The following is a 17,384-nucleotide window of genomic DNA, read 5'->3' on the forward strand; positions in this document are numbered from 1 at the left end:
GATCATGGTCTCAAAATACCTACAAGGAGAAAATATCTGGATTCTTTAATCTATCAGACAAAGGTATTAGAAAAAAAATCTAGTGACTAGAAAGATGAAGTAAGCTAAAAAAATAAAACTGAAAATTCAGCACAGATTTTTAAGTGAGGGTAAGTAACCATTGGAACATCTTATCAAGGGATGTGGTAGATTCTCTATCCCTTGAAGTCCTTAATTGTAATTTTCAAATGATTTTAGTTCAACCACAGGTAATTAGGCTTGATATGTGAATTAGCATTTGGAGTTCTACTGCCTGTGTTATGTAAGAGGTCAAACTAGATCATTATCATGGTCCATTGTCAAAGACTGCTCAAGACAGTCTGCCGGCCTAGGCAAAAGTTCAGTCTGCCATCCCCTCCTGTTCCCAGAAAAGAAGTTCTCAACTGGGGTGGGGGGGGGCGTGCAGTGAGCCCAGACACACCCCCATCATGACGGAGGGGCAGGTAGGCCAAAATTGAATTAGTAGCATTGTAACCTGACATGCAGTATTGCAGTGCCACTCAGGTTGGCCCCCGTTTCCCTAGGAAGAATATACCGCCCAGGCAGCAGTTTGTTTATAACTTATCCATTCTGGTATTAAAATCTGTGAAATTGAAACATCTAGTCTGGGTAAAAGGTCCCTTAAAGAATTAAGATGTTTTGTTAGTTGTTCATGGAGTCAATGTTAAAACAGCTGTTAAATCAACCAAAACACATAAAAAGTACATAATTTACTGTAAGACAACATTGAATCTATCTAATTTAGAGTGTTTTTTAATGGGACTTTAATTTTCTCAGTCCTGATATAATTTAGGAGACTGTCAAAATGGCAACTTCATACGTTTCTTCTTTTTTTTGTACTTTATATACTACAAAAGTTCTTCACTAATTTATTCTTTATGTAGTTAAATATACTGCTTAAAATCTTTTTATTACACTGCAATTTCCCTTTTAAGAAATTTGAGTGTCTTTAGCTTCTTACAGCAAATAGACATTGAGAGTACTCCACTACAACTTTTCCTTGTGGTCTGAATTTTTTGTTTTAATTTTCAGTGTGTCATTAAACACGTATTACTTGCTTTTAGATACAAGAAAGCCAACTGCTACAGTTTGACTCCTCCACAAAAAAATGTAGTTAGAAAATCCTGATGCATGGGAAAGTATTCCACTGAATATGTTTCTACTCTGTAGCTTTTAGATCATCATATAGGCCTAATGGCTTATAAATTCTTAACTGTGAGAGATGTTAATGGGCATTGCAGTACATATGTATAAAATTATACTTTATTAATGTGATTTTTAAGGACTTTGTTTCTATGTGTTCGTTGCAGCAAAATATTGCCATTAGTAAGGTTGATTTGACAATATTGAAAATGGATTCTAATACAGTGAACAGTGATGTAAATGATTAGGTACCTAGTGAGCCCGCTCACTTTACAGCCAGGCTTCCACCTATTCTGGGATTTGCATTAGCACTTCATGTTTCATTTAACAGCTTAGTCCTTAAGAGGCTCATAAATTGCTGATAAACAGTACTGGCAGACTATTTCACTTCATACTTTCCACTATTAATAACGAGGATCACATTTGAATAATATGCTGTGGAAATGTAAATGGAAGGAAGTCTCAAGAGCCTATTGTTAACTTACTATGTTTAATTATTACAGCACTTGCTGCTATACTTTATTGCTTTGTGGAGGTTCAGAACATTATGTTCAAGGATATAATTTATTATAATCTGCTACATTGGATTCAGAGCGTGGGTAGGTGTTTGTACTCTAGATAGATGTGCGTTCTGTTTAGTGTAAGTGTAACAGTATGTACTTATCAGTAAATGATGCAACTGCTGACCACATTTTAATAAGCTAATTGGGCTTTCAGATTTTTAAATGTTAAAATTTTCTTCTGGTCAGCCCATACACCTCTATTTTTAATAGCAATGGGCTTGTTGTGACAGGACCAAATTTGAGATGACAAGACAGAACCTGTGTTTCTACAATTTGTTAATTTTTTTGTGTATTTCACTAAATTTTAATGGCCTATTAGGAGTGATGTAGTAACACTGAGCAGGCAAAGCTGTTTTTGTAAGTAAAGAGTAATTTAATTGTCTTCAGATATAATTAAACCCAGTGAAGTTTTAAAAAAGATTGTAGCATTGTGAATTTGTGGGTAATTAGTTGAAATTGATTTGGCTTGTACTTTTGGTAACTTAGTTACAAAAGAGTGGTGCATGTCTCTGTCATATCTATTTTTACAAGTCAGTTTTCTGATGGATTGACCAAGGCTCAAGGCAGTAAAATGAATACTGGAAGGCTATACAACTGAGTCAGTGACTGCACACTACTGACATAATATTGCCTAATAACCCAACATTGCTTATAAACATCAGCAAGAGTTACAACATTATGAAGAGTATTGTCATAATTCAGTCTTAATACAGGATGGCCTCGTAAATTTCCCAAGATTCAGCTAGGATAATAGATATCATGAATATAAACATTCTTAAATTTGCATACCTCCAAGATGTTCATCGTAAACTGTGGATTGTAAAGGTTTCATATGTAGCAAGGAAAGAAATGAAACACTTTGGATAAAGGTATATTTTCCCCTGTGTAAACTGATCTTAGTGTACCGATTTCATTAATGGACAAAGCAGGTATCTCTATAATAGCTGTACTATTTATATATTTTCTATAAAATCACAGTAGCATTATTATAAATTGTTCTGGATTATATATTTATCACACATGACTATTTTTCAAAATTCAAAATCAGTTGCTGTTTTAGCTTACAACACAAGTTTGACACTGAAATTTTATTGTTTGCTGCAGTCGTGGATCACTAATTTTGTCAATCTGTGTAAAGACAGTTTTAAAATTGTAAATGAATATTGTTTATTGCTTTATATGTGACACTTCAATATACTAATTGTATTTAATGACCTACTAAGATGAGCTGATAAAAACTTGAAAGGCCTTTGTCAAGCACAATATGGCAACATGATCTAACTGATCAGTCCAACAGGGCAGTAATAAAAGTCAGCCATGAATGTTTGCTGTAGTAATTGATGTAGCTGATGTTTCTGCTCCTAGGTGAGAGAAATGGCTGCTACCACACTGAGTGGCCTGCTACAGTGCAACTTCCTCACTATGGATAGCCCGGTGCAGGCTCACTTTGAACAGCTCTGCAAGACAAGACTACCAAAAAAGAGAAAGCGAGACCTTGGCACAGTGGTGGATACCATTCCTTCTGCAGGTAAAGACACTGCCTTGGAGAAGCAAACTGTAAATTAAAAAACTGGTTCAGTTACTTTATTTACGTTGTCCTTAGACAACTTATTATGTGAGCAACCCAGATGGCTAGAACAGGCCCTGCAGTTACGGAGGACTCTTCAAACAGTATACATAAAGAAACAGAGCTGTTGTGTATGCAAATATTTATAATACTTAAATGTTTATAAACCATCATGACAAAACATTTTTGTTTATAGATCTGACTTTTTTCCTGTACGTTTATATTGCTCCTAGCACAATGGGGTCCCAATCCCAATTAGGTATTTTGGGTGCTGATACAGTATAAATGTTAAATAACACTATACTACTACAGGGCAGAGTTATGACGGTTAATAGGTTTTTGTGGTTTATTCTAGGGTGTACTGCTTACCAATTTCCATGAATGTACATGTATTCAGAGACTCGTCAAAGAGGAAATGGTTATTTTACCAGTCAGGGTAATTCTTTGAGGGTTGTCTTAGCAGTCACACGCCTCATCCACCTTCACCTGTGAGGCGCCGGAGAAAGGAACTAAGTTAGAGCTTGCCCTCCCTAGAACTTTCAGTGCCATTAGACTGTATTTACATGAGCCCCAATAGGAACAGTTTACCAGAAAGTTACAGAACATTGGTACAGGCATTTTTGAGTCCACTGCAGAGGCAGCCCTTGAACTGGTAAATAACCTCTCCTTTTTGATTCTTCACAAGAGCCTGTAATGGGTAGAAGATGTGGAGATTAAGAATTCCCCTAGTATGGATGTTAGTTGCGCTTTACTGCTCATGATAACTTACGTTTAATGTGTATTTATTTTAGTACTTTTCATAAGTTAAAAATAGCTGGAATTACTGAAAGTGAAGTTTCAAGCCTGGCTGTGTTATGGAAACATATTTTGAAAGATTTGTATCCTGCCACATGTATATTACGGTCTTTTCATTGCAGACTTGGTTAAGCGCCATGCTGGTGTGCTTGGACTTAGTGCATGTATTTTGTCAAGCCCTTATGATGTACCCACTTGGATGCCCCAGCTTCTGATGGACCTCAGTGCCCACCTGAATGATCCTCAGCCTATTGAGGTAAAAATAGTCTGATCCTATTTATTTTTTTCTGTTTAATCTAAAACATGTCTATCATCCTTACATTAGCTTCCTGAAGAAAGACTGTGAAGGAATATATGTCACGGTGTGACATTTTTTCTTCAAAAGCTCATAACTTTGCTAATTCCAAACGTGCTTTAACTCAAAGGCACCTTATGAAAGCATGCCAGTTCCTTGCCATATTTCTATTCTGCCTCAGTCATTTCTACACTAGAGCCAAAAATAAATTAAGTAGAAAGCTGAGAGAGTTTTATTTATAATGGGGAAATTCCTTCACTCTCCTTGTACTCAAAAATGACTAACATAGTTTTTACACAAACTAAACAAAATAAAGCAAACAAAATCATTGGGTAGAGACCAGGGCCTATAAAATTGCAGCCTGATAGACGAAAGTACTGGAAACTTTTATGAGCAACTCAAAAAAGGGGCTTTGAATGGAAATACTTAAGCATCTTTACCTGTAGCTGTTGCTAGCAATTCAACTATATTATTGTTATTAACTATAGTGTTTAAACTTTGTGGAGGGGAATTTCCTTGAAAGAGCTAACCAGTTCTGCTAGGGCTGACTTTTACTGGATTACAAAAATTAAATCTGGAGAGTGCATATAATTATTTTGCCTTTGCGGTGCACCAAACGACATATACTAAATAATAATAGGAGACGATATCTCTGGAATGTCCCCATAAAAGTTTGATCTCCCACCCACTTTGCAAGTTGTATGTGACTGAACAAAAATTATTGTTTCAACCTTTTACCATCTGTCTATCCAACACTGAAAAACCCAGCAGAGGCTGAGCCCCTACAGCAGCATCAACAACATTGAAAACTGAGAGGAGGGAAGAAAACTATTTTGATCAAAATTAATAAGAATTTACCATAGGTCTCCAAAGTTTGCAAAACAAAACAAAAAACCAACAAGCAAAGGTTCTTTCACTATACTTAAGAGCCTTGACAACACTGATCTAGAGAGATTAGAATTCAAAACTAGTTGTAAATTCTGAAATCTTACAGATCTGGACCGGATGAATTTTTGGGGGTCCGTTCCAGACTGTCCAACTGTCTGAGTGTATACAAATGCTAGTTGAGGAGTGTCATCCAAATATAGAACTACCTGTTCTTCTTCAAGTGGAGTCTCTGTGGGTGCTCCACTTTAGGTGATTATGCACCCTGCACCTCTAGTCAGAGAATTTCGATAACAGTACCTGGCTGGGCTGCACACGCATGCTCCCCATCTCGCACCTCCAGTGGCAATTAACTAGTGCTGTGCGACCCTTTCACCCACCAGTTCCTTCTCAGCCGCCCTTGGTTCAAGTCAGGGCTCCAGCAGTGCGCGCTCTCGCTTTTATCTCAGATTTAGTTTAATTAAATTAGTCAAGTAGTTTAGTGTAGTTAGGGTAGTTGGTTAAGAACCCTTTATTTCTTTTTCTGCCCATTAAAAAATAAATAAAAAATTTTCCTTTCGTCCTCTTAAGGGACATTATTTTTCCTCAGAATGCCCGGGTTGCCTGGCTTTAAACGCTGCCTCTCCTGTCGCGAGGCAGTTCCGCTTTCTGGTGGACACTCGCCGTGTCTCTGGTGCCTGGGGAACTTATGTGCCCCAGAAGTGCACCCCTTGTCACAGTCTTAAGACCCAGACAAGGAAAGTGAGGGATCTTAAACTGAAACTTATCCTAATGGAGAAGTCCCTCCATCCCGCCTCAGACCCAGGCTTGCAAACTTCTCCTGCCACCCTATCACCGCAGGCGGCTTCTGACAGACCCACCTCCTCCACCCGGAAAGGAAGGGACCTATCTCCTGAAGGATGTGGAAAGAGGAGAGCTAACACTCCCCTTACCAAGACCACATCAAAGAGGAAACATTCCCCGACTCCGTCCACCACATTGGTACCGAACACACCATGGCTTAGTGCCGTTGAGTCAGCGGGGACTTCCGGTACCGGTGGTACCATCACAGCCACAGACCCTAGCAGGCAGGCTCTGAGAAGGAGAGCAGACAGAAGACTGCCTCCTCCACCCCAGCACTAGTAGCACAGACAAAGAGCTCGGTACCAAGCAACTCTGCAGTACAAAAGGCAACAGTGCCACCTGCTGGCCCGATGTTCAATAGCACAGACACTGCACCACAGATTGTCATGCCATCCTCGGCATGTCTCTGATGGCTCCTTTCCTACTGGTACCGCAAGGTCCCCTGGTTCTGCCACAGTTCTCTGTACCGCTGTCAAGGCTGATTCTCCACTTCGGCACTTGAAGTGCAGAAGGTGGTGGCCCACAAGGATTTTTAAACATTAATACTGGCCACTCCAGGCTTGCATTAAACTCCCAAGGTTACAGCTTCTCTCTGACCTTGGATGGGTAGACGCTGCCACCACCCAAATTCAAACCCCTTGGGACCCAGGAAGGCACACTTGGGAATTCCTTCCTGTGGGGTACCGTCAAGCCCTTTCACTCCCCTCTGGGGAAGAGCTGAGAAAGAAAACAAAGAAAATTAGCTGTTAACCCCAGCTAATTGTAAGCGGGGGAATATTCCCGCTATTGTGGGGAACTTTCCTGGCTTCTGCACTACCCCGGTGAAGTGGGCTAGCGAAAGGATCTGAGTCATCACTCCCACTTCCTTTACCCAGTGGCCTCCCTGCCTTTGAGGACTCCCCTTCCACTCTCCTGTCTGGCAGAGTCCTTGTAACCCCAACAAGGCTGGGCCCCAGATTCCTGGGGAGCTTGATTCCCAACCCTGCTGTGGTCACCTAGGACAGGGGCTAGGGTGTCCCCACTCCGGGATGTACTCTCTGCCCTGGGCACTTCTCTGACCCATTGACCATTACATACAAGTTAAAGCAAATGCAAGTTATTTAATCAACACTTAATTTTAAAAAGAATAAGGGAAAGGTTAAAGGAAACACATCTACCCTTTCTGTGCAGGGAACATCACAAACAGTGTCTCTGGAATGTCCGGGCAGTTCACAGTCTCTTCCTTGTAAGTCCCAGGCCTCCTGCTCAGGCCCTGGCTGTGCTGCAGGGATGCTGTGGGTTGGACATTTGCTCTGGTGGTGGCCACACGCTCTCAGGCTCTAAGTGGTAGGACCCTTCTTCCCAGCGTTGTCCCCGCCCTTTCGGGGTTACGATCCAAGCCTGGCCTGCAGAGCGTCTTGGCTGAGGTGTCTCCCTGTGCTGGGCCCACTGCCCAGGATCCCCCTTGCTCTCCCCAGCTGCTCACCACACCCAGCTCCAGACTGCTCCAGCCCCAGTTCTACCACTCTGTCTCAGCACTGCTGCTGCTCTGCCTCCAGCTCCCTGGGCTGCTTCTTTGGCCCCTCTGGCTCTGGTTGTTGCAGCTCTGCTCCCAGGACGGATCTGCTCTGCAGGGTGCTTCTGTGACTCTGCTCCCAGCACTGACTTGCTTCCTGGGCTGCTTTTCTGGCCCCTGTGGCTCTGGTTGCTGCAACTCTCCTCCCAGGGCAAGTCTGCTCTCTCTGGGCTGTGCCTCTGGCTTTGGGGCTGCAGCTCTGCTCCCAGGACAGGGTCTGCTCTCTCCGGGCTGCTTTTCTGGTCCCTCTGGATCTGGCACAGCTCATCTCCCCAGCTAAGCTTAGGCCCCTGCTTTCTCCTTAGCTCGGCCCCACTCTGTCTGACCCAGGCAATTCCAGCTTACACGGAGGACGGGACCTCCCTGGCCTCCTGACTCCCTGATTAGCCTGCCTGCCCTGTCATTCAGGCTGACCTGGAGCATTGGCCTCTCCCCATTGTTCCTGGGGACTGTCAGTCTCAGGGTCCTGATTTCCCATCAATCCTTCCCCTTTTTTAGTACTGGGAGCTAGCAACTAAACACCCCCACTGAATGTTAGTAAGGGGGCAACAGTCCCCTTACATAATTAAACATCATATGCACAAACCTCTTCGAACACCAAAAATCCAACCCCGTTCTTAAAAAAGGTAAATTTTATTAAAAACAAAAAGAAAGAAAATACATATGGAGCTTAGGCTTTTGCTAGATTTAAAAAGAACAGTTCCAAAAATTAAGCACCCAAAATAGCTTTCTTGGGGGTTCAGTTTAAAGGTTACAAGCAAACAGAAGCATCTGCGGTCAGCACAGAGGAGTCCACAAGCTAATAAGAAATAAAAGAAATAACCTAATCGCGTCTTTCTAAACATTCCTAATCTGCTTACACATTTGGGGGTTCCAAATAAGTAGTTCTAGGTATGATCGGATGATCTATGATCATACCTGGCTTAAAGCTTCTCATAGCATAACTGCTCCCTGTTCCCCTCTTTCCTGGAAAACAATAACAGAGACAAAGGGGAAGTTTTTTCCATTTTAAAAAGTTCTAGCCTTCCCATTGGCTCTTTTGGTCAGGTGCCAACTCCCTTTCCTTTATCTGGGGGACTTTGTTAACGCTTTACAGGTAAAGCAAGCAGGGAACAAACACCAAGAGGGACTTTATAGCTGGCTGGCTGGGTGCCCGTAAAAGGGAGCTACCCCCCGCCCTTCATTCACAACCGCCTTTCACACAGGTACCTTCATCAGTACCACAGCCTCAAGAGTTTCTTGCTCCAAAGGACCTGACAATTGCCCCAGTACCAGAATTGTCTCTCCTTGGTACTGATACTTCTTCGGTACTTTCGCTAGTGCTCCCTCCACCAACTACAGTCGCTCCTCTATCTCTAGCGAGGAGGATGAAGATGAAGAAGGGGGAGGTTTTCTCCTCCCAACGCTCTTCACTTATGCAAGGCAGTGTTCGGTCCATACATCAGGAACTCCCTAAGCCTGCGCCAGCATCTGAATTTCAAGGGTGGTATGGTCACCCCTGGGAGCCCCATGCCCTTCCCATCTCAGTGGGCATTCTGGGACCCATGGGCAGCTTATAGACAGTTTTACCCCAGACCCCTAAGTGGCCCCATGGAGGTACATAGGCACTCTTCACCACTATCCACAGTGTCACCAGCTACCCCTCCCAAACAGCGTTGAGGAGAGGGAAGAAGGTTTAGTTTAGGAAGCAGCTCCTGCCACCTGCACTTCATTGTCACTGGATGAGATTATTATGCCCTTTACGCCTACTGCTGGAGTTGATTTCAGGAGTTTCCAGGAGCTCTTCAAAAGAATAGCAGAGACACTCCAGATAACCCTAGAGGAGATCTCCGAGTCACGTCACAAGCGCTTGGATATACTTCACACGTCACTTCCTCCAAGATTGCCCTTCAGATTAACTCAGCAATCATGGAATCCGCCACAAACATCTGGCAGACCCGTACCACCATCCCACCACATGTAAGAGATCAGACAAAAAATATTACATCCCTTCAAAAGGGATGGAATCTCTATACACATGCCCTCAGACAAATTCATTGGCAATTGATGCAGTCAACAAACGGGGCAAACAGCATTACTCTAGAACCACCCATTATGATAAAGAGTGGAAAAGATTGGACTTACTCGGCCGCAAGGCCTGTTCATCAACAACACTACACTTCCGGGTCGCTAATTATGAAGCATTTATGGCGAAGTATGACCATAAAAACTATTTCAAATTTTCTGACTTTATTGACTACATACCAGAGGACAAAAGAGAGCAGTTTACATAGCTCATTTCCGAGGGCCACCTCTTGGCTAGAACTGTTCTCAAAGCCTCTTTGGACTTTATTGACACGGCGGCAAGGATCATCGTACACACAGCAGCCAAGACAATACAGTAACCAGAGGCATAGATAGAGACCACTCAGACGCAGACCAAGCTCCTCCCAGCCCACCACATCTCAACAATCAACCTCTAAACAGCAGATTTGAAGGTTTGGTCAAGGGCTTACCAGACCTCCCCCTGACTTTTGCTGCCAACAACTTGCTGTCAGACCTCCCACCAACCATCCCTTTACCAATCGTTTAATACTGTTCTATCCAAACCGGTGAACCATCACTTCTGACAGATGGGTACTGGAAATCATCAAGCCTGGCTATGCCCTCCAGTTCCTCTCCATCCCTCCCTGTCCCTCTTCAGGGACCCCTCTCACGAGCCCTTCCTGAGACAGGAAGTGGAGCATCTCCTACAACTGGGCGCAGTAGAAACAGTTCTGGTACATCACAGAGGGAAGGGCTTCTACCTGTCAGGAATGGTCTAGATAATACTTAATCCTGCCACAAGTGCAGGGGACTGGACCTTGAGGTCCCTTCCAGTTCTATGATTCTATTCTCATTATTTTTTAACCCGAAAAAAGTCTGGAGGATGGAGACCCATCCTCGATCTCAGGAAGCTAAACAAATTCATCAGAACACAACGTTCAGGATGGTTATGTTAGCTACAATCATTCCAGCACTGGAACAAAGGGATTGGTTTGCAGCCCTCAACCTGAAAGATGCATATTTTCACATTACAATAAGCCCTATGCACAACAAATTTCTTTGGTTCGTACTAGAACAGGACCATTTCCAATATACAGTACTATCCTTTGGCCTCTCCACGGCCCCCTGAGTATTTTCCAAAGTCCTTACTGTGGCCGCAGCCCACCTTCGCAAGCACTGGGTCATGATATACCCCTGCTTAGACGACCATCTGATCAAGGCTCACACTTGGGCAGAAGCCATCGCAGTCACGCACCAGACAATGTCACTCTTCACCAGTCTCAGTATACAAACAAACGTCCAAAATTCCACATTAACGCCAGTCCAGAAACTGGACTTAATCGGCGCGCATCTAAATTCTCTAGAAGTGACAGAATCATTACCTCTTCAGAGATTCACCACTCTAACAAACCACATCAGTACCTCAGTGCACAGCCCAAGGATATCGGCCGGGACCTGTCTTCAGCTACTAGATCACATGGTAGTGACTATGTACATGGTGAAACGTGCCAGACTGTACATGCACTGCTTGCAGTGTTGGCTCAAGATGGTGTTAATACCACACACATGCAATTTGAACCAACTTCTGAGTATGCCAACGAAGGTCAAGGACTCACTACAATGGTGAACTCACCCACACAATATCTGCACAGGTGTCCCTTTCCTTCAGCCTCCTCCCAAATCGATAATCACAACGGATGCCTCTCTACTGGGGTGGGGTACCCACCTGCATAAGCTCACAGTACAGAGAAGATGATATCCTTCCTAATCAACACTCCACATCAATGTATTGGAATTACTCGCAGTTCGCAATACCTGTGCACATTTCATGCCTCTGATTAAAGACAAAAACATACAGATCATGATGGACAAAGTAGCCTGCATGTTCCACATAAATAAATAGGGAGGAGTAAGATCACACTCCCTAGGTATGGAGGCCATAAAACTCTAGACATGGTGCATACAACACACAGTCACCATATCAGCCACCTACCTGCCGGGGGTCTCGGAATAGCATAGCCGACACATTAAGTCGAAGATTCTCGAATGACAAGTGGGCAATCAACACCTGCATGATCCAGAGCATATTGCAACTATGGGGGTTCCCCGCGATATACCTATTCAGCACAGAACAAAACAGCAAATGTCCAGTCCCAGAGTGGGTCTGGGATCAGGATCCAGCAGTGATGCATTTTTCATTCTGTGGCACATACCCCTCCTATATGCTTTTCCTCATACCCCATTGCTGTCCAGCATCCTGGACAAGATCAGAATCCATCAAGTCAGAGTCATTCTGATAGCACCAGCATGGCCCAGACAAACCTGGCACCCATACCTGAAACAGATGTCATCATGCCCCCCTGGCTCCCACTTCTTCCCAATCTTCTCTCTTAGGATGCAGGTCAGACTCTCCATCCAAACCTGGAGTCGCTCCATCTCACATCCTGGCTCCTCAATGGTTCCATGGCAAAGGAGATAACTTGTTCTGAGGGTGTTAAAGACATCCTGCTAAACAGCAGAAGGCCCACTACACCGGCTACATACCTACATAAATGGAAGAGATTCCACACGTAGTGTCTAAAAAAACAAATCGATGCCACCATCTCTCCCATACCATGGGACTACATGCTCTACCTTAAGAAATCTGGCCTTTCAATGAGTTCATTGCGGGTGCACCTGGCAGCCATTACAACATTCCATGACAAAGTGAACAGCATTTCAGTCTTTGCTCACCCAATTACCAAAAGATTCCTGCAGGGAGTGCGCAGCCTCTACCCAGAACCCAGAGCCCCAACACCCCCATAGGATCTGACTTTAGTGCTTTGATCTCTCACAACCGCCCTATTTGAACCATTGGCCATGTGTTCTCTTCTACATCTTTGCATGAAGGCGGCCTTCCTAGTTGCCATCATATGGGAGAAATTGCTGGTCTTATGGCTGGACCACCCTATGTGGGTTTTTTTAAAAAAAACAAGGTCATTCTGACCTAACCCCAAATTTTTGCCTAAAGTCCCTTCTTTTTTCCACATCAATCAGCCTATCCATCTTCCCACATTCTTCCCTAAACCTCACAAGGACAGGCAAGAAGCAGTTTTCTACATCCTTGACGTTAGAAGGGCACTAGCCTTTTATCTTGAACAGACCAAATCGTTCAGGAAAACTCCTAAATTGTTCCTCTCCACCTCGGACCATTCCAAAGGAAAACCCATCTCTAGGCAGAGTCTTTCCAGATGAATTTCAGATTACGTTCAGCTCTGTTACCGACAACATGACCTACAACCCCCCTCAAGGGTTAGAACACACTCCACAAGATCTGTAGCCACATCGGTTGCCTTCCTGCACGATGTGCCTATTACCGACATGTGCAATACAGCTACTTGGACTTCTCCTCACACATTCATTCAACACTACATCATCCATCAGGTCTCAGCCTCTGACACTCGGCTGGGACACACTATCTTATCATCCATTCAGACCTAACTCCAAATTCCCCCCTTTCCCCTGAGGGGCACTGCTTTACAGTCACCTAACGTGGAGCACTCACAGGGACTCTACTCGAAGAAGAAGAAGAGAGGGTTACTCACCTTGTGCAGTAACTGAGGTTTTTCAAGATGGTTGTCCCTGTGGGTGCTCTACTGCCCACCCTCCTCCCCTCTACTTCGGCGTTCTAATTAATTCCTCTGCGGTAGAGAAGGAACTGGGGGAGTGAGGGGGCTGCACAGCACTAGTTAATTGCCGTTGCAGGCGCGAGACTGGGAGAGCGCATGTGTGGCCCAGCCAAGTATTTCTGTCAAAATTCTCCGACTAGAGGTGCAGGGTGCACAGTCACCTAAAGTGGAGCACCCACAGGGATTCACATCTCAAAGAACCTCAGTTACTGCACAAGGTGATTAACCCTCTCTTACTTTTGTTACTTGTTATCCCATTTAGGGAAACTTTCCACAGATGTGAAACAGTTCTAAAAAATATCAAAAATTAATACAGATCTAATTTTTTTCTTGCCTGCTACACAGATGACAGTAAAGAAAACACTGTCCAATTTCCGGAGGACACACCATGACAACTGGCAGGAGCACAAACAGCAGTTTACTGATGACCAGCTGCTTGTCCTTACAGACCTCTTAGTATCACCATGCTATTATGCTTAAATAGGTAAGGCTGCGTTTATTTTGGTTTAAATTAGAAAACATTCCCATTTTATGATGTCCACTCTAGCCATCCAGTCAAAGTAAAGGAAAAGAAGGTCCCAGATCCAGGGAAAAGCGTTCCCTCCAAATGAAGTCCCTATCAATGCTCAGTGGAGTATCTTCTGTTGGTTGAAAACTCTGCTTTTAGTGACCTGCTGTTTATCTTTACTTTATTCAAACAAAAATAAGGGAATACACAATAAACTAAAAGTCTAGGACTTCAGAAGAAAAGAAGTTTTATCAACACTCCCTTTGCTCCCAAACCTTCTCAGCCCATAAGCTGCCTTCTGCATTTCTGTCAGAGGAGCATCACTAGAGAGACACAGGTACCTGGAGACTGAACATACCACATTCACAGTGTTCCTGGTCCTTGTTGATCTGCAGAACAAGGAATCAGACTTGAATTTGAACCCTGATCTCTTGCATGGGAATGATATGTGTTGTGACTGGACCACTGTGCTAGCCTGCAAGGGACTTTTTTAATCATCATTTTCTGTAGTATCACAAGAACATGGGTGAAGATATAATCTTGTTTTTAATTATTTCTATTTCAGGTTCTTCTTGGAAAAAATGAGGACCTAGAAACATTTCTGCAAAAATAAAGGAAACTCAAAACTAATTTATTGTGTATGGAACTTTTAGTCTTGGAAATCCTGATGCCTAATCAAAACCATTTTTAGAATACAAATATTAGTTCCTAACAGAGCTCTATTCATCACAAATTACAACTCTACAGGGAGTAGCTCTGGGAGTCCTGCGTTCTTCCATTACTGCATCTGTGGGGCCAGATCATTACTTGTTTCAAAGCGTACTGTCATGGGCCTGCATTATACAACCTTACCACCTTCAACCTCTACTCACTGGCTTATACCACCCATCTCTTCCCATCGCCTCTTTTTTCTTTCTTATTCCATGTGCCCAGCCATTTTTTACGTCCGTGGATTTGCAGAGCACACACGACTGCAAGTCTGAACATTCTAACGGAAGTGCTCCAGTTTTGGTTGACATTTTTTATCGTATCAACCTGCAGGAGCTGGTACCTGTGAACCTCAAACCCACCTACTCCCATGACAAGAGGCCAGGAACCTATTTTTCTCAAAGGATTTTTTTTCACCGCTTGCATTCAAGTACCCATTAGGTGACAAACTCTGTGCCATTTAATCCATCTGAGAGTTGGACTACCCTTTTAAATCTGACCTTCTATGGAAATGGAAATATCCATTCTGTCCTCTGCAGCCTAGATCAGTACTATGGAAAGTGGGGAAATTTTCATGGCCTGGCCAAGTTTTAGGAGGTAATCTGACCAGGTGCACAACTTAAACCCATGACCATCTGCAGCTTCTTAAGGGTGGAAGGCTGTGGATCTTTTCAGATGAATAGAGCCCATAGATAATGAATTTTTTGCTATCAAGCAATGTTTTAATTCAGAGACTGAAGAGTATGTACAGTGTGTAAAAGCACTGAATGGCTGAATTTTTTTAACAGAATATTCTCATTAAAAAGACTATTAGTCACTATTTGGAGAAGCATATCTTGCATAAATGGAAGACTGCTAAGATTGTGGAAGTTCTGTTTTTGGTTTTGGTTTTTTGCCTGCAAGTTTGTTCAGAGACTGATATCTATTGGCTATTTAACGACATGTTTAATATGTGTTACATAGATGTAAAAGATTGTATAAATTGTAGAGGCATTGCTTTAGGAAGACATTGTACAGTTTGCAACCTTTTACATAACATCATTGTGAGATTAATTTGTAAAAATTCACACTTCAATGTTAATACTATAGTGCTTCTGGCTTTTGTATCAAATCAAATGCCATTAGTGTTTTTTAAATTATTTTCTTTAGCAAAATATCTTTCCTTGTTTAAAAGGCAGAAATTTTATTTTGTTTTAGTTTTCATTTATCTCATGACTGCATCTGATGAGGATTTTAATGCAACATTTGTGACCATCTCTAAATGCTAACATCACATGTTTTGATGTGATAAGATTATAGAAAGCAAGGTACCTCCTACAATGAAATAGTTCACAAGTTGATGTGTTTCATCTTTCACACAACCTGTACAGTCTTCCTTACAGGAACACTACAATATATTTTGAAATATCTACCTGCTGATTGAGTGACTCAATACAATTTTAAAGCACAGCAGTGTTCCTAGTACAGTATTTACTAAGTGTCAGCACACAGATGTAACCACTGTATAGTGTAGTGCCAAAATTATTTCAATTGTGTACCTAGTTTAAAACCCAATAAATGGATTGTTTGTAACATCTGCATTTTTTGTCTTTCACTGCTTTCAGAATCTAATTTAGGATTGTCTACTCCAATTTCTATGGGGTTTTTGAATCAGATCTATATGCGTTGTGGAATTCAAGAGAAGTCAGGTTGTTTATGTGGTGCAGACTGTAGGTTGCCATTTTAAATTTTTTTGTATTAACAATAGTCTCTTTACCCATCACTGAAATGCACTACCTCAGGAATAGAACATGTCATCTGTTCTAACATCACACAGCACCACAGTTAACGACAGCAAGGGAATAACACTGCATTCATTTGAAATGTGGGTATAATTTTAAGAGGGCACAAATGGAAGTTGGCCAAGATATTGAGATCACCACCATTCTATTGAGAAAATTTCTTTAGGAATACTTAACCACAGGTGGACACAACCTCTGTTTTATGACACTTCCTAGAATTAGCATCTCAACAATAAATTTCCCTTTAATACCTTACTTGAGATATTCAATCAGTACTACTGCAGAGGGAAGAATGCCAATTGTTGAATGACCAGTCCCTACTCCAGTAGGATCCTAGGTTTTCTTTTGTCCTTGCATTGATGTGCTGATGATGCCTCACCCTCCTTAGCTTGTGAATTCTGATGAGACCAGGACCAAAGGCTTTTCCTTCACAACAGTGAATTCATTAGTCAAACGGCTGTCTAAAGTCAAAGAAATTCAGCTCTCTCCAGTAGCATAAAAATTAACTTTGAAAGCACTAAAGATTGTAGAAAGCACATGTAATAAGCTATGCTATTTAAAGCACAACACCTCAGCTGAGAATTGATGTAGGAAAGCAGAAAGTTCTGCTTTGCCCCCTATGCTGGATTTAGGGCAATTGACATAGGAGCCAGCTTCACATCAGTTGAGAATTCCCATTCTCAGTTGGCAAACTAGCCAGATTATGGAACTGGGATAAAAAGGGAGCTGAGAATATGGCCTGGTGCTTCAAAGATAATAATAACTGTATTGTAGCTAATAAGCAACTAGCACTGGCCATGATAGGTGAGCTCTGCAAATCCGTAGTAAATTGCTCAACTTGAAAATTCCCTGGGATAAAAATGTACTTGTGATTGTGCAAACAAATTTGTCTTTTAACTATTTCTTCCGTGGCTCAGATTAATTTCATTCTGTCCTAGGCTTGGGCCATGATATGTGTAGTACAAAGAGAGCCTAAGACATGAGGCCTTGTATAAGAGGCCTGGTATGA

The 17,384-nt window shown here is 42.6% G+C and overlaps 1 protein-coding gene across 1 annotated transcript in view; it reads left to right on the forward strand.

Moving 5' to 3' along the window:
• PSME4 (proteasome activator subunit 4) overlaps positions 1-16,166 on the forward strand; it is a 206,483-nt gene extending 190,317 nt beyond the window's left edge. Inside the window, exons 44-47 of the mRNA XM_077813889.1 lie at positions 3,111-3,273; positions 4,230-4,363; positions 13,724-13,862; positions 14,452-16,166. Of these exons, the coding sequence (XP_077670015.1) occupies positions 3,111-3,273; positions 4,230-4,363; positions 13,724-13,858 (432 nt within the window). The 3' untranslated portion in view covers positions 13,859-13,862; positions 14,452-16,166. The remainder of the gene's footprint in view (positions 1-3,110; positions 3,274-4,229; positions 4,364-13,723; positions 13,863-14,451) is intronic.
• The last annotated feature ends 1,218 nt before the right edge of the window (positions 16,167-17,384 follow it).

Source organism: Eretmochelys imbricata, chromosome 3 (genome assembly GCF_965152235.1).
Source record: "Eretmochelys imbricata isolate rEreImb1 chromosome 3, rEreImb1.hap1, whole genome shotgun sequence".
In the NCBI taxonomy this organism is placed as follows: Eukaryota; Metazoa; Chordata; order Testudines; family Cheloniidae; genus Eretmochelys; species Eretmochelys imbricata.